This window comes from Sesamum indicum, linkage group LG8 (genome assembly GCF_000512975.1).
Source record: "Sesamum indicum cultivar Zhongzhi No. 13 linkage group LG8, S_indicum_v1.0, whole genome shotgun sequence".
NCBI classification, from domain to species: Eukaryota; Viridiplantae; Streptophyta; class Magnoliopsida; order Lamiales; family Pedaliaceae; genus Sesamum; species Sesamum indicum.
The window spans coordinates 11,236,815-11,257,911 of record NC_026152.1 but is presented as its reverse complement, the minus strand read 5'-3'; the positions used below and the strand labels follow the sequence as shown (position 1 = coordinate 11,257,911).

Sequence of the window (21,097 nt, the reverse complement as noted above, 5' to 3'; positions counted from 1 at the left end):
TAGGGGTAAATCGCATTTTTCCCGTAGAAAATGTATCATAGTTGTAAGTATAGACGCAATTATAGAAGGGTGATTCGAAATATGATCAATTTTTTTACTAAAATTATGTGTCCCTAGCTAGGAATAATTTAAGGTTATGAACTTGAGTTTTTTAAGGACTTTTGTTTATTAATTAGTCTACTTTCAGTTCTAATATTTATGTACATATTATTTTTGGTCCCTCAATTATGCCATTTATTTAATTTTGGTTTCTCATATTTTTTTTCATCAGATTTAGTCCCTCAAATTTATAAATTCAATCAATTTTGGTCCCTTCTCTTATCTATCCATTAGTTTTAATGGATTTGTAAAATAAAAGGAAAAAAAAAAAAAGTTTTTGCTACCATCACAATTGAAACTGTGACCTTGCAAGAAAGAATTGGAAGCCTCAGTATTCCACCTAACACACAAGTAAGTTATTTTTCTAATTGAATATTATTATACTAATTGTAAAATAAAAGATATATTTAAAAACATCTCAAAATCATGCTGAAAAATATCAAAATCAACCAAAATTAATTAAAATATAATCAACCAAAATAACACAGTACCGAACAATATCATAAATCACAATACATATATAAACAAATACATAAATTGATGTCACCAAATTTAACAAACTAATTATTTATTGTCACTAAATTATCACTAGTTATTTCTAGTGACAACTTAATTAATACACAATATTATGTCACTAATTCCTGCTAATTACAAATTTAACAAACTAATTATTTTTAATTATTATGACTAAATAAAATTCTTTTATTAAATTTTTTTTGTAATCTGTAGTGTATCTAATTAATGTGCGAGTTAAGGTAGAGGAGGAACATAAATGCAGAATTAATGGTATTGGTCCTGTTGGATATATATAACATAAGGTTGGTTAATTCATTTAATCAGTGGAATAAATTTCCCAGAGAAGACAATTATTGTGCTGCCTAATTTGATAACGATGTCCAAACAAAGCTAATGCTAGGCCCGATCGAGGCCGCTCATCTCCCAACTCCGCCATAAATTCTATAGCAATTGAAACTCCGGCGGCGGCGGCGGCGGCGCCGCCCTTTGGTGGCTGCACAGCCCTAAACCATGTTTTCAAATTTATGTAAATAAACACTGTATAGAATTATCAATTGAATTATATATGTACATTCATCTCCACTCACGCACACACCTATACAGTTAGCACTGTATATGGATAATCAACGACACGTATATAATGAAATTCTATCTACAACACAAATATAGTGACAATCGGAAATAATATTGTCACTAGGTCATCCCTACACATGTGTCACTAAATGGCTTTAGTGATAATTTTATACACAATTTTCTGTCACGAATTCTTTCTAATAATATTTTTTTTATAAAATAATTATCACTATTTAAATTATGAAAATCACAAAATAAAATTTTTTTCCACTAAATATATATATAATTAGCACAATATAAAACATTAAAAATTATTGTTTAATTTTTTTAATCTTCTCATTTTTTGTAGTGTTAAAAGAGACGATATAGCACTCATTTCACATTAGTTCTTATTTAAAAAAGAGAAAATAATATTTTTCCTTCTATAACTAGACTCTTCTTATTTTTGTTCTATTAGTTATCGATTTCGAGTTATAGTTCGGTACCTTATAGGACTAAAAGTATTAATATCGTAATTAATGAAATTAAAAATAAAAAAAATATATGTTACGTAAATAAAAAATTCTAATTTCTCTTTGAAAAATAATAAACAATAGTCAACTACAATTGATCAAAAGAATTCATTATTACCCACTAATAGATTGATTAATTAATTCAGACCTCATCACAATTAATGTGGCATATCTTAGGCCTTTTGCACCGTCCACCAATTTTCCACTTACCTTAGCATTTGGTCCAATATCTTGGGGACCTTCCCACTACAAATTCAAACAAAAAGTTTGAATTGAAAATTTCAATTTGGATTTTCTTAAAAAATTTGATACTTTGTTCAGTTGTGGTTTCTTAGATACATATTTTTGTATATTAATAATTTTTATACTATTTTAGTATTTAAAATTCAAGTTTTTGTTATATTTTTAATGAAAAATTTCAGATATCGAATACCGTTAAAATATCAAAAAGAAGATCGATAATTATTGAATCAGACCTACTAATTCGGCAAGATATTCAGTATAGCATTTTGGCATGCCAAATCAGGGCGCCTAATTATGGGGCTGATCTGTTATCCAAGATCAAGTGGGCCCTTATGCAACGAGGCTTTGCTTGATTAATAATGTTGAGATCTTACAATCAGAATATTTGAGTTTAAATTTCAGTAAATGTGGATGTATGTCTATTTTCGATGATATATTTAATCTATTTTAAATTTGAATGTAATGAATAATGCAGTAAGTTGCATACCATTAAAAACAAAAAAAAGAATTAAGTGGCCCTCCTAATTAGCTTGTGTAAAGTTAAATTTATCAAATTAAAAGATAAAAGGCATTTAGAAGAATATGATTTTTCTTCATTTTTTTTCCCAATAAAAACGATCAATTACGTCATACAATACTTAAAAATCTAAGAAACTTACTCAAGCTAAAATTCAAGATTTAAATTCAAGTTCTCTAAGAACAAATTTTAAAGTCCAAATCGCTGGGTCGTCCCATGTGGGACCCACATGGTTTTTTCGAAAGCTCGATTTTATTGGACTTTTCCTATATTATATTCTTTTTTCCGAGGTACTAATTATCAGATTGATGGGTTAACTAATCTGATCCCTATCTCCTAATCCTTTCCCATGTTGTGCTCCAAGATTGGAAACAACACTTTGAAAGATCAAATTAAAATTTAATTGGAAGTGATTAAGGTTGGATTAGACATAAAGGATTAGCACTGATCACGCCGCGTCACCACCCTAACCATAATTACACACCTTATTTTCTTGCAAGAAGCAGTTGGAAGCGAGTCTAATAATGAGAAATGGAGGATAGTTCACATGCAAGTCCAGAAATAATGATGTCAATTTTGCAAATTATATAAATGTATCAATATTATTTTTTTAAAAATTTATAATTTTCAATATCATCGTCTTTATTTTAACTCAACGCGTATTTTTAAAACTGTAATAGTTTTTTTTAAAAATATATTAATTGACTTTATATACATGTATCAATATTATCTTGAAATTCATAATTTTCAATATGATCATCTTTATTCTAGTTCAACGTGTATTTTCAAAAGTAGAATAATTTTTAATTGAACATATCTATTATCTATTTTCTATTATAATTTATATTTGACCTCAATGTTCAATTCCGATCAAATTCTAAAATTATTTAATTATCAACGAAAAGTCTAATTGATTGATTTAATTTTACCAAGAATTAATTTATTTAAAAAATATCAGTTAACAAAGAAACTAAAGCCATAAAATTTTGGGAAAATTGCATAAAACTCCCCTATGTTATGAAAACTCGGCAAAAAACTCCCATATTATTTTTATATGCAAAAAAAACCCCCTATAATTATAAATGTTTCTCACTTGCCCAATTTCATCTCTGCCATCTAACGGAGTTAATTTTTTCCTTAATTCCCTGTTTTGCCCTTATTACTTATTATCGCAGTAAAAAAAGGGGGGGGAGCTTTGTTTTCTTTCTTCAGACGCCGCGAACAGAAGTTGAAAGAAGAGAGGAAAAAGATGACACCGACAGGTTAGGGCTTGCAATTTTTGGTTAAATCTTTCAAAATTCTCCATTATTTGCACAAGTTTAGTAGTTTTAGCCTTATGAATCTATTGATTGGGAAGACGAAGTAAAAATTAGGGTTTGTGAATTCGAATTTCTTGTAAAATTCTCCTTTGTTGGCCTCTTGTTCATCTTAATAAAAGAAAAACAAGAGGTAGTGATACCATTGTCACTATTAGATGAGTGATTTTTGAAGGAAAAAGTAAAAAAAAAAACCTAGAGTTCTATTGGGAACAATAAAAAATAATTAGAGAATTCTGTATGGGTAAATGTATGTGTAGGGTCAGAATGGTTAGGTAGATGCCTGTGAATCGTATTTTCATGTAGAATGGATTATGTAATTTGAAGTGGTATTGAAAACCGCAAACTTGAAGGATGTGGGCATGTGCATTCACCTATATCCCTTAACAAAAGATTCAGAAACCATTTTCAAGAATCATATTTTTCTATTTCAACACAAGTCATAGCAATTGGGTAAATATTGTTATTTCCATTGATAAATTTACAGTATAATAAAAGCAAAAGAGACAAAAATCTCTTTGATAAACTAATAGTAAGTGAAACAAACATTCACATATTTAGTAAAATTCAAACTCATGAATTTTAAATTCAATTATATATAATAAAATTTTAATTTTAATCATTAAATTAAAACATCATTGATTATATAACACAACTCTGACCCAATACAATTGATGTTCACTTTGCGTAGTGCACAAACAAATTGATGCTTCGCTGCCGACGACACCTAAAATTTTAATTTGTATAATCATCAACTTCAACTAATTAATGCATTAAGCTGACTGTTGAACGGAAAACGCGAACCATACATGACGTTTAGTCCAGTGAACAAACGTATATCTCACTTACTTTATGTAAATTTATTATAATTTATTTCATTATTTTTAATTATATTAATGTATTGATTGTACTGATGTATTACTTGATTTATTGCATGTTGATATAATCATATAAATACTCAAAAGAGAAAAGGAAAAGAAACCACTATAAAAAAAGGTAGGATTTGGAGCGGGGTTAGGAACGGTTTTTGTTGTCTTTGGAACTGTTTGTAGGACAACAAACTTATTTGGAGCGGTTGAAAATTCGTCCGTAAAATAGCGTTACAAAATTTTAGGAACTGTAACACTCTATAAAAATCATTCCTAATATTGAATTTATAAAAAAATTATTTTTTTAATTGGAACGATTTTAGGAATAGTCAGTTCTATTTAAGAACACATATATAAAACTGTTTTAGTAATGGTATTAGGAATGGTCTTTCTAAGTTTGGAACACGTACTTAAAACTGAAATAGCAATGGTATTAGGAATGGTCAACCACTATTAAGGAACACTTATTTGAAATGGTTTTAGCAATGGTATTTGGAATGGTCAATTCAGTTTAGAAACACGCATTTAGAACTGTTTTAGTAATGGTATTTGGAACGGTCATTTATTTAGATTTGTAACATTTATTCACCATTACTAGAACCATTCCTAATTTTTTAATTTTTTTAAATTTATTTATATTTTATAATTTATTCATATATTTAATAAATTGTAATAAATAAATAAATTTTAATATATATGCATTGAAGAAGCCATGAGACCTAAAGCAGTCGCAAGCAGCAAATGAAAGGTCCGGGATGGAGAAAGAAAATACTCTCGGAGAGGACTAATAGAAAGGCAAAGACACATGCCCCCTAGCAATTTTGCAAGATAGACCCCCTCAAAGACACCAAGAACTGAAATTTTGACAGTGGTAGAATAACAAGAAATTGTACAGTGGCCAAGAAAAATTAAAGACAACCCCAAAAAAGTTGAAATCAAACAACCCCCCTCCCCCCACAAGGCTTAATGTGGGGTTCAAAGAAGTAGAAAGTTCTAGGAAAAAAGAGAAAGGAAAAGAAAACCTCCCTAGTTGTAACAGGTGGACCAGCTGGAGGAGGCTTGGCCCGAGCACGAAAAGTGCTGATTAGAGCAGCATCCCCCTCTTAGGAAATTTATGATTGTAGAGAGGTAATTCTCGTTGGAGTACTCGATGAAGAAATCATTTTCAGTTCAAAAAATTTGGAAATGGGGATACCCCCATACAATGACACTATAGTAATTTCGGTCACAGTATCCAATTTTTAGGTGAAGTAAACGCTAGTAAATAATGGAACGCAACATACATCTAATTGTTTGCGGCTTTTTCCCAAATGGAAATAGGAGTTAACATTTTAATAAAAGCTAGAGTTTGAAGCTATTAATCCATTGGGTTAAAACCAGACATCCTCCCAACGTTTGGGTCATCTTGCACTTTGCCCACCAACCTTAAACTTCTTTTATCTTTGTAGCACTTAACATTTTTCCCATTTCAAGATATCTAATTGAAATATTCCATAGTGTGGGATGCATGCCCCTTTTCACTGCCGCCGCTCTCCTTCACAACTACTGCCATTGCCAACTACCTTCATCAAACATCTCCAACCACCTTCACCATTTCTGCAATTTCAAACCCCCACTCTGAATCCAACGATTCTCCATCTCCCACCATTCTTGAATTGTTTTTCAACCCTTTATTTTTCTTTTCTTGCTTTCAAATTAGTTGGTGGCTGTGGCAGAGGAACTTAATTTGGAGAAGGGAGGGAGGCGAAGGAGGTGGACGGTGCATGGTGCAGCTGTTGGAGGAGGTGGGCGGTGGTTGGAAATGTGAAGGAGGTGGGCAGCAACAGGTTTTAAGGTTTATTTTTCTAAAATTGATGTATGAAAATTACAATTTTATTCAGCCCATAACTCTTCTCAAGGTGCATGCATCCCACGTAATAGAATATTCCAATTAGATTTGTCTGAAATTTAAAAAAAAAAAAAAAAGCTAAGTGCTTCAAAAATAAAAAAATAGAAGGTGACTTATAAAAAAATAATCAGGGAGCAAAGTGCAAAATAACCCAAACGTTGGGGAGGTGTCTGCTTTTAATCCTAATTATTTGCAGTTAATTTTAATTTAATTACCCGTTATGCCCATTAAATAAAATTTTAAAACTCCTGCATTAACCTGAAGAATAAATTGAATTTCAAAATTGAGCAACAATATGTATTTATATAATCAATTATGAAATTATAAATCCAAAGGTCATAATTAATTTTTTTAAAATTGATTATTTTCAAATCAATTCTCTTATAATTAATTATTTTATAATGAACTATACAACCGTAGGGTGAAACTATGCCTGTCCAATTTTTTGCACATACCACGCGTTACATCTTATTCACCTGCACGAACTTAGACAAATTAATAATATCCGAACTATATATATATCAAGAAATATTTATTTATTATTTGTCTCAAAAAATTTAATTTGTCCATCTCACTAATGATTATTTTAAGAAAAAAAATAAGAACATGTTGCATGATTGGAAATTTAGGTTGATATGAATCAATTAGACATGCATGAACATGGCATGTTAATTAATAAACCGTACAGCAAAAGAGGTAAGACTCTTGAATAAAATATACCAAAATTTATTAAATTATATAGAATTATTAATTATTGGTAACTTACCATTTATTCCAATAATACCACACTAGAAAAAAAATTACTATTGGTTATAATATTAATAGCTATAGCTAAAAATCATGGTAAATGACTAATATTAACAATGGTTAAATAAATATGATGCAAAAAATTAACTTTTCCACAATGAAAAAATTATTTGCCACGACTAAGAGCCATGGTCAAAACATTTGCCATGGCCAAATGTTTTAGCCATCTTCACGAAAACCACAGCCAACAACGGTTGCGTGGCTGTAGTCAATAATTATTTGCTACGACTATTTATTATTAACCATGACAATTAATTCTAGCGAAATGTTATAATCTTTCTAGTGCAGGTATATATAGTAATTAGATGATATTTAGATAGTATAAATCAAATTGGTAATGCAATAAGAGTGATGAAATTAGACATGGTGCACAAAATCAGCTAGACATTTATGATTAATTTACAAATTTTTGACCAATATAAAGTCTTACAGATAAGAATATCCCAATAAAACTCCACTAATTAAAATAATTGAAAAAAAGAATGCCTTGATTAAGCAAAATACAGAACATAATTGCGATAATAATCTCGTGATTACATATATAAATTACACCAAAAAAAATACAATAATCAAAACATTACGCTTGCAAGAAAAATCTCATAATATGTGGAAACTTTTTTTTTTTTTTTTATGGAATAGATGCTTCAATATTTTTAATAATTTTATGAAATTTTAAAAATGATTATGAAATTGGAAATATTAAATACACTTAATTCTATGCTCTATGAAACTTTCAAAATGGTTCTTAAAATTGAGAAACTCGGCACGTTTAATCATCTGTTTTACGGGATTTGTGGAACTAAATGTGTCGAATTTTTTTAATTTTGAAATTATTTTAAAAAATCCAGAAAAGTGTTAAACTCCTTATCCGATGGGACAAAGAGTATAATTTTGCCAAGTCGTGTAAGGATTTTCATTTTAATATCATGTATTAGGGTATTATCAATGTATGACTAACACAACACGTGTTTTTTTTAAAATTAGAATTTATAATTAAATTAAAATTTGATGAAAGTGCGGATGAAGACCGTACTTGTGTTGGTGTGGCAGTGGTGTGTGATGTTGAAGTATGATAAAAGATCGTTCACCATTAACTAGCAATAAATACACAATTAAATTGAAAAAAGAAAAAGAAAAGGGAAAGGAAAGATGGAAAAAAACCCAAGAAAAAGGAAAATATAGTGAAGGGTATTAAAGTAATTTCAGGCAAGCAAATAAAAATTGAAAATGAAGTTATAGGTGGGAAAAAGGCAGAAGAAGGAAAATAGAAAAAAAGGGGTTGGATGGATGGGGAGAGAATCATGGATTGGACTTTGATGAATGAGTATTGAATATTGAACAGAGGAGCGTGTTTCCAGAAATCTGCTGCACTTTCTCTCTCTCTCTCTCTCTCTCTATTCTAGGAGCGAGTGTGTGTATCTCATGTGGGCCTGACTGAGCTCTCGCTTGCCAACGTTTTCTTCTTCTTCCGCTTCTTCTGTTTGATTCCTTTTTGCTCTGTTTTGTGTGCTTTTAATTTGTTGTAACAAACGCCTCCATCATCTACCTTCCAACCAAACCCTGACTCACTATCATTATTGCTCTGACCGATCCCACTTGGGTTGTATGGTATCTGTCTTTGATTGATATCGCCATTTTGAAGAAAACCCAGAAGCCATTTCTCACTTATCAATGATCAGGATTGCACTTTTTCTTGCAAATACCTGTGTCTGATGGTGTGATCAGACTTTTCTTGATGACCCTTTTAAGGTATGATTGTTTTTGTTTTTGTATTTGTGAAAGAAAAGGTGTTTTGGCTTGTTTTAGAAGCCAGTTAGTATGATTATTGGTGTGCCTGAGTTGTATTGGTAGTTTTCATTTGTTTCTTTTGTGGATTAGAAGTTTGATCGGTTGGATGTGGATTGTGAACTGCAGGATCAAGAGGGATTTACTTGATTGGATTTAACGAGGAATAGAGATTGTCGAGGTAAGTTTCTTTGTTTCCTTTTATTTTAATGCGGCTTCTTAGTCATTTTAATCTGAGTTTTATGTTATGTTTCCCGTTTTGTTGTCTGTAAATTTTTAGATATTAGATCTGATCATGGTGTTTCTTTGTTGAAACCATATATCATGAAGAATTGGTGAATCTATAAGTCGTGGAGATTCGAATTGCATCTTGTATACCGTATGTTCTGCTCATCAATCTTTACTGTTACAACTTTGGTTCTGTTTCTTGTGTTCATTTTCTTTTCCTTTTCTATGATTCCGTCATTTCTTTGCTCTTTACCCTCCGGACTAATTCACCGCTGCTTTCTTTTGCTATTGTATTTGCACTAAAATGAGTTACTTCTTTTTTTGCTTCAACTCAGTTTTGATGGTTTTAGTTGGTACTGGATAAAGAGGATATCTCAGACTCAGATTAATCATAAATTTATGATTTTGATTTTGTTCTTGCATAACTGTATGAACTTCTTTAATGTTTCTGCTCACCTCCCCATCATATTTTGCATTAGTTTTCTAAACTATGAAAAAATTGCAAGTTGGATACGTCAGAAAATAAGTTCCAGATTGGAGGGAACTTGTGTTCCTTGTGCTTCCTGCATGAAGCCAGAATTAGGGTGGAAGATATCTTGTATTTCCCAGGAAACCACAATTTTTGCTCAAATTAGCAGGGTCGGCACTGGAATCATAATTTATTGTATTATAAAGGCAAAGTATTAAGTGTTGGGAAATGAGAGGTTTCCAAATCACTGGATTGCGTAACTTTCCTTGTCCTATCGTTGAGGACAATATTTGTACTTGATGCTGTTGCTCGTTCCATCATTCCCTGTATGCATAAGGGCACGGCAGTTTCCATCTATCAATGCCGATTATGACATAACCAACTAACTATAAATAGCGATCCTGAAGTCACGTGCTGCCAAAGAAGTTAATGAGCTTTTGTCGTTATTATTTGTGCAAGTAAAGACTTTGTTGCTAAACAAATGTCATTAACCCATAGCTAAAAAATGTGTAGAAAACATCATTTGATACTGAGCTCATTATTGCAATGACGGGTGAACCCATTGCATTCTATGCGTATAAAATGTTGGACAAGTCTAAGAGTGTTTCTGTCAATCCTTAGTAACTCTAAGAGCATTTCCGTTCAATCCTTCAAATCAGTAGTTTTAATCACTTTCCTAAAATTTCCTGCTCATCAATGATCTCACACAATGCGAGTGAGATTGGTGATGCCAAAAAGAACATAAAACATGATAATAACTGCCAAATATAAAATAAAAATTTTATGGAAGAATCAGAAGAGATGCAATGTTAGAGAAGAAATGAACTAAAAACATATGAATGGAATAATGAAACAAAATGTGAACAGGGGTATCTGCCGATAGTCCCAAAAAGAGCACAGGTATGTCCACTCATCTTTTTCTTCATCAAACATAAAATAGATGTGCTTTTTTAATGTGTTTTAGCCCCATTCTGGCATCTTATTTTACAAAAACAAAGAGCTGGAATGTTGAGGTTTGATGCCTTGACTTTTATGCAATTATCTTAAGGGCTGGCATAATGGGCTTTTTGGTCCAATTCAGTGGTCACATTGTATTAATTTCACCATTTTATTATATGGTTGCAAAACTAAATCAAAAGTTTGCTGGTGGATTCTGGTTTATGGCTGTCTTCCTTCTTCAGAAGTACATCTCTGGTTCCAGTTACCAAAATGTTCAGAGGTAATAACAGCAACACTGCAGCCCCGCCTCTTCTCGACAATCATTTCCTGTATCCTGCAGATATGTCAAACCAGCTACAACCATGCAGCAACTGTGAGTTCTGTTAGCTACTTATCATATTTTAAAGTATCTCACACGCGATAATTGAGTACCTGCAGTAGCATTATGCATGATTTGAGTTACCATTATATGATTTATACCATCTAAGTCAATGAATGCTATCATGGAAAATCCACCCAAACTTGTATGCTATTGCAATAGCACTTGGCAAGTTGGCTTTTATGTTATGTTCAGTTAAGTTACTAGGTTGAATTTCTGGTTAGTCGTACTTCCACAACAACTGTTAAAATGAACATAATATATTCTTGTAGAGTCACCTAACCTTTAACGCTACTTGTCTTTCCTTCAGTTTTACTGGAAGGTCCATGCAATACCATTTTCTCGTAAGTCCTTTATCTGTTTACTGTAGGAATGATTAATGTTATTATAAAGTGATCCTCGTTGATCTTGAACTACCAACAGAAATACTTGCCCCCCACATGTAAGCAGATGGAGAATGAGTCAACGGGAAAGACAAAAATAGAAGGATTGGGAAACAAGAAAAGAGAATTGCTGTAATCATTTTAAGCCAATTTTCCATAAATGTACCGGTGTTCACTGATGTTTAATGTATACACCAAGTCATCCTATTCTAGTGTGGGTTGCCTCCAAGGGATCACACGCTTCGACATGCTGAAAGATGATTAGACTATGTCGTATGGATCTCATTCTGCAGTAGCCATGGGGTAAAATAATTCCAGTTTTATATAGATGGCAGTGTAGTTAACTGGAATTATTCATGCCATCAATCTTAAGAGGGTAATACCTGGATTGCTTAATCCTTTACTCTAGGCACACTGATCTTGCTCTAGTGACTTAAGAGCGAGAACTTTGCTCCTAAATATTTATAATTTCTAAAAACACTATCAGTCAGACTTCAAAAACTAAATAAAGTTCTTCACTCATGGCTGTCATTTCATAAATAAATCATGTGAAAAACTCTGTTATTGATGGTGGTGATATGTTGATGTTCAGAAAGTGAAAAAAGATGGGGCATAGTAAACGAATCTGTTGGTTGTGGCAATGAGAAATTCTAGAGTTTCGAAAAACATGACGAGTTTGCAGAGGTTCACTGAACCATTTGTAAGGCCCACCTCTGGAAGAATTATGATTGTGATCTAGGCTTGTTAGATTATACAATACCAAAATATAATTTGGCATGCGGCAATTATTAAAACATACTAGGATTCTATTAATTTTTATTTATTTATAGTAAACACTCTTATCCTTCTCACTCTGAAGTACTTTGAGATTTTGATGCTCTTGCACTTTCCCTCATCCCACATAATGTGAATTAAGGTAGTATTACTTGTAATATTGTGCATTTAACAAAAACAGTGGACAGAATACTTGGGAGTTTCTTGATTTATGTTTCTAGTTGCATGCTGCTTTATTTTGAGTTTAGAAGAATGGACGGTGGTCCTGACAAATTTACATGGATATTAAGTAGAATTATTACAGGAAATTACAGTTTTTAATGTTCTTATTTTGGTATGGCTTTTTTCTTTATACAGATTTATTTTATTGGACAAGTCTCAAACAACTGAATGTTAAATATATGTATACCAGATGAGATCCGCTGGAGAACTCTTACTTTTTTTGGTAGGATGGAATAAGTATTTAACCTAATAGAAGTAATGCTAATTTTGAGTATCAACTGTTTCTTTTCTCTGAACAATATTGTAGCTTGAAAACGCCATTTTTGAATTAAATCTCATGTTATCTGTCTGCACTGATTGTTGTTAGAATTAATTATAGAATGAAATCTTTGTTATGTGATTTAATACTTGACACCATTGAAGTTCTGATGATTTTTAAACTTGATAGTTATACTGCTGGGAGCTCGGATAACTATCAAATGGGCAGCTCTTTTTTTCTTCTGGCGCCTCTATTATAATGAGTGTCTTTTAATATGTTATGCTCAATCTCTTTTGCAGTACCTGCAGAATTTCATGTCAATCCTGTAAATTATATTGGAAATAATCATGGCACTCCATTTCTCCTTCCAAATAAATGTGTCGGGGATGATGAAGCTATTACGAGGCAGCAGAAGCTTCAGATCTCCTTAAATAATAGGACTTTTCCTGATGAAGCTGACAGAAAAGTCAGCATTTTGAACCAGAATCCTGTGTCGACTGGTTTAAGGCTCTCTTATGACGAGGATGAACGTAACTCCTCTATTACTTCTGCAAGTGGAAGCCTGAAAGATGCATCATCAGTTTTTTCTTCTCTGAGCAATGACACCAGAAGAGAACTTGATCAGCAGAAACAAGAACTGGATCAGTTTATTAAATCTCAGGTACTTCTTACCATTTACTTTTCTGGGGAATTGGTTTTGTCATGTGAAGAAGCAGATGCATACAACTTGAACTGTCGGGAACTTTGGCAATGCAAGTTTGTGACTCCATATGTTAATCATCCCGGTATATTTGTTGACAATAGGAAGTTAGCACTCACCCCCATTAACTTTCAATCATCATGTGCTATCTGTGGCAAAGTATGCCATGCTGCAGCGCTCAAATGCTTCAAGCTAATTTTTTAGTGAATCTGAACAGGAAGAAACTATGATGAAAGGGGTGAGAGACATACGGCAGAGACATATGGCTTCTTTACTGACTGCTCTTGAGAAAGGGGTTGTCCGGAAGTTGCATGAGAAGGATCTTGAGTTGCAGACCGTAACCCGCAAAAACAAAGAACTCGTCGAGAGCGTGAAGCAAGTAACAAACGAAGCCCAAAATTGGTGCTATATGGCCAAGTGCAACGAATCAGTTATTAACATTCTGAAAACCAATCTCCAGCAAGCAATGCAAAATTCTAACCGAGGAAAAGAAGGGCTTGGAGAGAGCAACGTCGATGACGCTGCATCTTGCATCGATCCGAACAACTACCTGGGCGTTGCAGGTGGGTCTGGAAGATCTGCTTCAGTGAAGAAAGATATGATGTGTAAATCCTGCAAAGAAAAGCAGGTATCAATCCTATTAATGCCCTGTAGACACCTCTGTTTGTGTAAAGAGTGTGAAGGTTTTGTGAGTGTTTGTCCTGTTTGCCAGATGATAGCTACTGCTAGTTTTGAGGTGTATCTATCGTGAAGACAGATCAAATTAACTTATACAAATGATTATTCACAATCAATTACCCAAGTTATGGTTCTGCTTAGTTATTGAATCTGTGCTGGTTCCTTGAGCATTCATGTTTTCCGTTTCTCTCTTGTTCTTTAAGTTCTTCACGTGTTGATGTGTTTGCATGATTCAAGAAAGCAGTGGATGACTGTATATATGACACATAAAATATACTCATATTTATTATATTACGTGATTATTGAATATTTTTATTTTCGTTAATAATATTAATCGTCAATAGAATTATAATAATGACAATTATGAAGAAACTAAAAAATTAAAACAAACTCACGGGTCGGCTCCTCATCTTTCGAATATATATAATTTCACTCAAACTCCGCTTTATGAAACTTAAAGTTTGAGTGGATCCTCAATCGAATCGACTCACATGCTCATGTACCAACGAGACTCGTGTTGTCCCCTGAATCTTAGTTCATAATTTCTAAAGATTCGTCATTAATTTACTCTTTCTTTCTCGAGAACAAGATACGACGTGTACACACGGTGATTGCAATTCACCATTCGGCACATTTTCGTCTGAAAGCCTAAAACATGATGTCTAAATCGTATCAACAAGCTAAGTTTTGGAAGTTTTTGATAAAGTGTAATATTTTTTTTCCTGTTTTCTTGAATTATTCACAAAATTATTTGAATCTGCATTGAAAAATTAGAATATGTAGTAGTTGTGTATTAGAAAATTGTGGTAAGAGTTGGATGCTTTATTTTTAAGACACTTACTGTCAACTATAGTGGTAACAACAGTTTGTTTGCTGATGTATCAACAATTATATATAGTAGTTAAATGAAGGGGGGAATTCGCTAGGACTTGGGGTGGTGCAGAACTCTCGTGGTGTTTGCTTGTCATGGCTTTCACTTCGCATTGAGAAAAGAGGCCCAACACTTTTGGGAGAGACTTTTGTTGCACGAGAAGCAACCTTTTGGCATGTCGAAGATCCTGGCAAAAGGTGACAATCGAAGGGGATTGCACTACACTTCTCTCCAAACTCTCCCTTGGTTATCCCTACCGCTATGCATTTGGTTCTTTAGTTCTAGACATTGTTGCACTTGCAGCTCAATTGGAGTCTTGCCTCTTTCTCTTTTGTTTTCAGGCCGGGCAACTCTATTGCACATCTTTTGGCCCGACTTGCTCTTAACCTTGGAGGGACTCTTCTAATGTACCCCTAGAGTGAACGATTTGTTGCATGGCGAATTTGTCAATTAATCTATACTCAAGCTAACGCTTATAAAAAAAAAAACCGGTAGTTAATGAAGCATCACGACCACTCTAGAAATCGATGATCCCGACTAAACACCTAAATTTTATCAACTATGTGACATCAAGCTTTCGTCGGGTTGAAAATTTTTATAGGGTAAATTACAATAACCTCCCCTGAGGTTTGACATAATTACAAACACTTCTCGTTGTTTAAAAAATTATGCCAAATCTCATGGAAACTTGTTGTAGTTTACCCAATATTTATACACACATTATTAGTAGTTTAGGGAGATAGTCTTGTAAAGTTGTTACGGAATTCATATAATTCATCAAACAACATGCATTTGCCTGCTGCCAGATGCATCAACGAGAAGGCTGCTGGGAACATTGGCATTTCTTGCTGCAAACATTGCCAACATTTGTTTTGTGTCGTGTAAGATTTTCATGTTACAAACATTACCAATATCTGTTTATGTTTGAGACATCATAATGCTTGTCTAAAATCTATCGTTTTCCTGTTTGATAAAGTCCCTGCATTTCCTCCAAGCTGGTCCAACGTCTCCGATGGCGCCAGCATACTGGAAATGGTGCGTTGAACCATCAGACTCCACGTACAGATTCTTCAATCCTGGAAAGATCCAACGAATCCCGTCTTCAAGCTGTGCCAGGTATCGCGTCCCATTTCTTACGTGAATCTTTAACTCTGTGAGGCCCTGGAGTTGAGGAAGCAGTGGTTTTCTCAGTTCGTGTGGTATGATTAAGTCGATGTCGTGTTCACAGCGGATCCAGAGTGACCTGCAGTGGTCGAACCTTGAACACATGTTCTTCAGTTTTGCATACCAACGGCTGCAAATCTCCGGCCGGTCCATGTGGATTATGGCATCTAGTTTAGGTGATGAAACCACTGACAAGAAGGTGATCATGTGGCCGGAGTACTCAAATGCACGTAGATTTGGAGCTTCGATCTTAACCAGAGCCAAATGCTTGCACTTAAACAGAACAAACATCCACAGGTTTGGAGAGTGGACGACCGCATTTTTTAAGGCAGAGCAGTGGCTTAGGATCATTACTTCCAGGTTTAGATTCAGAGCGGCCACTTTTTCCAGGGCGTCATCAGTTAGATTCGAGGCACGTTGCAGCCACAAGAATTTCAGCTTTCGACAGGAAGAAATATCAATTTTATCAAGACTATGTCTCTTTCCCCTGAAGAGGAACGACTCGATGTTTGGTGCTTTGACAATGACCTCTTCCAAAGGTAAGCACTTGAAAACCACCAGCATCTTTAGTTTCTCGCCAGTTACGTGAATTCTCTCCAGGCCACATACGAGCGAAAGATTTATCTTTTCGAGCAAAGGGCTTCCGGATAGTATGCTTGTGAAAATGGAGTCATTCATATGAACATTGATCATGTCAAGGCTCCTGAGGAAAGGCAGGTGGATCGAGCTTCCAGATACGTTGCTTAGATCGCAGAAGACGATCTCCAAACATTGAATTGATTTGGTGGTGAACACGGCCTGGGGCAACAGATAAGGGACTCTAAAGGGGTGAAAGAATTCAGCAACGGCAATCAAGTCTTTCATCTCTGCAATGATGCTCAGTTCCTTCACATTTCTTTCCAATGCAAAAGCAATCCATTTCTCAAGACAAGGACTAACCTCCTCAACGAACCTCATCGACACTTTGAATTTCTCGATGCTGAGATCATTGAAGTACATTTTTCGGAATTCCAGGGCCTCATCGACAAACCTGATGAAATTCTGCCTGCTGCACTGCCACTGCAGCAAAGGAGGGGGCCGTCCGTGGAACTCCCTTTCGTTGAATGTGAAGGAAGCGCAGGCGTACCACATGTAACGCCACCGCCTGGAGACAAGGGCCGTCCTCCTTGCATCTTTGGCGGGGAGAAACGAGAGGATGTGTTGGCAGATAATATCCGGGAGGGCGGAGAGCCTGTCTAGGTCAGCGCCGGCATTGGCACCGTTTTCTTGTTCTTGTTCTTGCTGTTTTCCACCTGTTTCCAGGCTTCGATAGTGGAACGCGCTGTGCGGCTGGCAGGCTACGTTCTGCAGCGGTGGGGCATGGAACCGTGGCCTACGGTTGAGATAACAATTGGGCAGATCCAGCAAGTATGTGTCAACAACAAAATCCGAAGATTTCTCCATATGGGAGGTTTTACTAGGTATTGATATATCATTTGTTGTTTCTTACATACTTGAATGGAGGAATTGCCGGGGACAGGAACAGGAACAAGGATTCATGTTCTTGATGTTATTAAGGTAGCGGGTGCTCCTTGAAGGTGGGAATCACTCTATTTTTGGTTGTTTGTCACCAAACCATTTTCCACTCATTTTTCACATCCTTTCAATTTTTTTTCCTTCGTTAATTTTTCATGTAACTGTAATAAAGTCATGATCTTAACTTAAACATACTCTACTTTGAATGTGACAAATTTTGAGTCATGTTGTTTTGCTTCTCACTCTATTTTTGGTGGTTTGTCAACAAAAACTATCTGGTAACTTCCTTTTTAATGCATTAATTATCAATATATAATTTACTTAAATTAAATTAAAAAATTGATACTTAATTTGAACAATATATGTTATATTGATAACAGTGACTATATATAATACTACAAAATGCGGAATTTGAGGCGGATTTAGGAATGCTTTTATTTTATTTTATTTTTTTTGTGGCTTTTTGGAATGGATGGAAATTGAAGAAATCAATTTGAAATGGATTTTGGAACGATTTATGTTCCGTCGTTATAGACGGCGTTACTATAAATCAGAAACGGTTTATGCACGATCGTTCCTAAAAGTGGAACGGGTATTGTACCACATTATTCTTGATAGTCCCTAATTAATAGTGTATTTGAATATGAAAATTTGATTTGATTGATTGGAACACATTGGATAAGTTTTGGAATGGTTGTATAAATAAATTCATGAAAATTTTGAAATAATTTTGGAATACGCTCGGCTGAAATTTGAATCTGTTATTATTTAAGATGGTGATATATTTAGGAATGGTCATTGATGGTTATATTCTGCACATTTTTGGAATACTATTATGCACGGATGATTGTTTATTTGCAACGCTCTCTTACAACTATTTTAGGAGATATTGGGACATAGTGTGGTGTATGCATTAGTTTGAGTTGGAATATATTTAAGAATGGTTATTCCTATTTAGCCATACTTTTTTATAACTGTTTTAGCAATGATTTTTGGAACAGTGTTTTTTTCAAAATTTGTAATATTTTGTTTATAATTACTAAAATGTTCTTAATTTTTTTAATTATATAATTTTAAATTTATAATTAATTATTAAATTTAATTATATGTATGAGTTTAATTAATTGAATAAATATTAAATAGTGAAGTGCAATAAACATTATGAATAATTAGCGAAAAATATTATATTAAAATAAAAATTATCTAATTACTAAAAGTAAAAATAAAATAAAATATGTTGGTGTAATTAATTAAGAAAGAACGGTACATAAGTTTAGAAATTAGTAATTGATGCAAATGTAACTGCACCAAGTCCTTAATTACTACAGCACATGTAATAATAATATTGATTGTGCCTATAAATAAATTGGTACTGTACATCTCAGATCATCTCAATAACAAAACCAAAATCAGACAAATCAGTATAGAGATGCCAAAAATTAATATGGGAGCAATATCAGGTTTCATTCTCTTGGAGTTGGCTCTATTTCTAGCTTTTACTTCAATGCTTCTTCAAACTGGACATGCACACCCACCAACCCCAACCAACCACACCAAGCATGCACCGCCCCCTACCCGACCAAAAGTGGCCGCGCCACTGCCTTCCGCCACCAAGTCAAAGGTGGCTCCGAGGCCCATAGTGCCGCCACCCACCCACGTGAAACCCACTGCCAAGCCAGAAGCTCCTGCAGCCAACCACCCGACACCCACTGCCAAGCCAAAAGCACGGGCAACCGCACACCTGAAACCCACTTCCAAGTCAGAAGCACCGGCAACCGCCCACCTGAAACCCACTGCGAAGGGAACTCCATCAATTGAAACTCACACAACCAAGACAAAGGCGGCTGCCAAGGCAAAATCAGCAGCCACCACCCACCAAAAACCGCCGACCAGACCGGCACCACCGTTGGCTCCCAAAAAGGCTCCCCCGCCGGCTAACCATCCGAAGACAGCAGCAGGCAAGGCTGCAAAAAAGCAAGCAAACAAGAAAAGCGTGTAAATGTATTCTCTAACATGTTCGATAATTCTGAAGAAGCCCTCATGTAGTCTTTATATCTTTCTTGAAATAATATTATTTTGAAGTAATAAAACCTCCATGAGTATTAATTACATATCCATGCTGACTATTAATTAATTATTAATTATAATAAAAATGTCGAGTTCGAAGTTATACTTCAAAAATTTAAGCAGAGTATCAATGAAATACATAGAAGGAAATTAAAAGTTATTAATTTATAATGGAAAACTCATGTATGGATAATAGAGCATATTTGTATTTTATTCTTTTTGGTCGAGTTATGTGTTAAAAAAATTAAGAGGGGTTAAATGCAATTTACCCATTTGACATGTGACATGTGAAATGAGCAAATATTTCTCGTGAAAAAAAAAATTAGTAAATTATCCCTACGTGTTTCAAAAAATGAAGCAAATTACCCCCTGTCAATGATTTAGATAGGGATATTTGCAATTTTATATTCACAGGGAATTTTTTATTAATTTCTCATATCACATATGGGTGAATTGTATTTTTTCCGTTTTAAGAGCAATAAATTCATAAAGATACACAAAAATTTGCATAGTTCACCATACACGTACTATAAAAAATATGACTTTCTTACTATTTTTAATTATCGTGATTAAAGTAAAAACTTATTGAGGATATCAATGCAATGGCTAATAGTCTTTGTTTCTGCAAGTGAGGCAAAATCTTTCCTTACAGCAAAAAATTATACTAAATATTTTGACTATACGTAAAATTATAAGGAATGTTGATTAACCATGATGAAAATTTTAATTTTCGCAAAATTTTGATATTTTAATTTAGCATGACGTATTAGCATATATATATCCAGTATGAAAAGTTTCAGAATACGATGACTACATGTTAAATTTTGCTATATAATTGGGTAATGAAATTGCGTTTTAGTTATGAGTAATCCGAATTTTCAGAAACAGATCGAAGAAAAGTATATTTTCACATACGAAGCAACGATTTCTAACGTAGCGAATAATAGAAAAACGGCCTGAATTGTTATTACTTGTAACATAAAATTAATTTATGTACGAATTACAACTAAATACAACGTGTAGTAATTAATTAAGGGATAATTGTACATTACTTCCTAAAATTTGCTATAATTACACGTAAACCTTCTTGTGGTTTGAAATTATGATATCCAGCATTTCTGAGGTTTGCTTTCATTTAGAAAATAAGTCCTGCGTTAGTCAAAATTCACCTAATTTTCTGATATTACCTAAAAAAATCAGAAAAAAGAAAATCTGATGAATCTCTAATTAAGTTAAAACTGATTTATTGTAGGTCAAATAAATCATTTTATGACCAAATTATCCTCATACGTCTTCACGCGTTGATGTATGTGAGGAGTTATAT

At 33.7% G+C, this 21,097-nt stretch overlaps 3 protein-coding genes across 6 annotated transcripts; 2 read left to right on the top strand and 1 right to left on the bottom strand.

Moving 5' to 3' along the window:
• On the top strand, positions 8,601-14,300 carry LOC105168271 (probable BOI-related E3 ubiquitin-protein ligase 2). 4 transcript variants are annotated; one of them, XM_020696237.1, is made up of 6 exons: positions 8,601-9,089; positions 9,255-9,306; positions 9,456-9,504; positions 11,004-11,134; positions 13,078-13,439; positions 13,696-14,300. In XM_020696237.1, exons 4-6 carry the CDS (start codon positions 11,032-11,034, stop codon positions 14,227-14,229), a joined length of 999 nt encoding a protein of 332 aa, XP_020551896.1. In that variant the 5' UTR covers positions 8,601-9,089; positions 9,255-9,306; positions 9,456-9,504; positions 11,004-11,031; the 3' UTR covers positions 14,230-14,300. The 4 variants fall into 4 exon arrangements, with proteins under 4 accessions (XP_020551896.1, XP_020551895.1, XP_011086587.1 ...); XM_020696236.1 differs by having other exon boundaries at positions 9,406-9,504; XM_011088285.2 differs by lacking the exon at positions 9,456-9,504.
• On the bottom strand, positions 15,768-17,776 carry LOC105168269 (F-box protein At3g59000-like). The gene has a single exon (XM_011088284.2). It carries the CDS (start codon positions 17,632-17,634, stop codon positions 15,973-15,975), a length of 1,662 nt encoding a protein of 553 aa, XP_011086586.1. The 5' UTR covers positions 17,635-17,776; the 3' UTR covers positions 15,768-15,972.
• Positions 19,151-19,705, top strand: LOC105168654 (extensin-like). Its single transcript, XM_011088787.1, has one exon. It carries the CDS (start codon positions 19,151-19,153, stop codon positions 19,703-19,705), a length of 555 nt encoding a protein of 184 aa, XP_011087089.1.

Coding starts and splice junctions, on each gene's coding strand:
- LOC105168269 (XM_011088284.2), bottom strand. CDS start 17,634: ATGGAGAAATCTTCGGATTTTGTTGTTGACACATACTTGCTGGATCTG.
- LOC105168271 (XM_011088285.2), top strand. CDS start 11,032: ATGTTCAGAGGTAATAACAGCAACACTGCAGCCCCGCCTCTTCTCGAC. Junction 11,135..13,077: donor GCTACAACCATGCAGCAACT/GTGAGTTCTGTT, acceptor TCTCTTTTGCAG/TACCTGCAGAATTTCATGTC. Junction 13,440..13,695: donor ATCAGTTTATTAAATCTCAG/GTACTTCTTACC, acceptor GAATCTGAACAG/GAAGAAACTATGATGAAAGG.
- LOC105168654 (XM_011088787.1), top strand. CDS start 19,151: ATGGGAGCAATATCAGGTTTCATTCTCTTGGAGTTGGCTCTATTTCTA.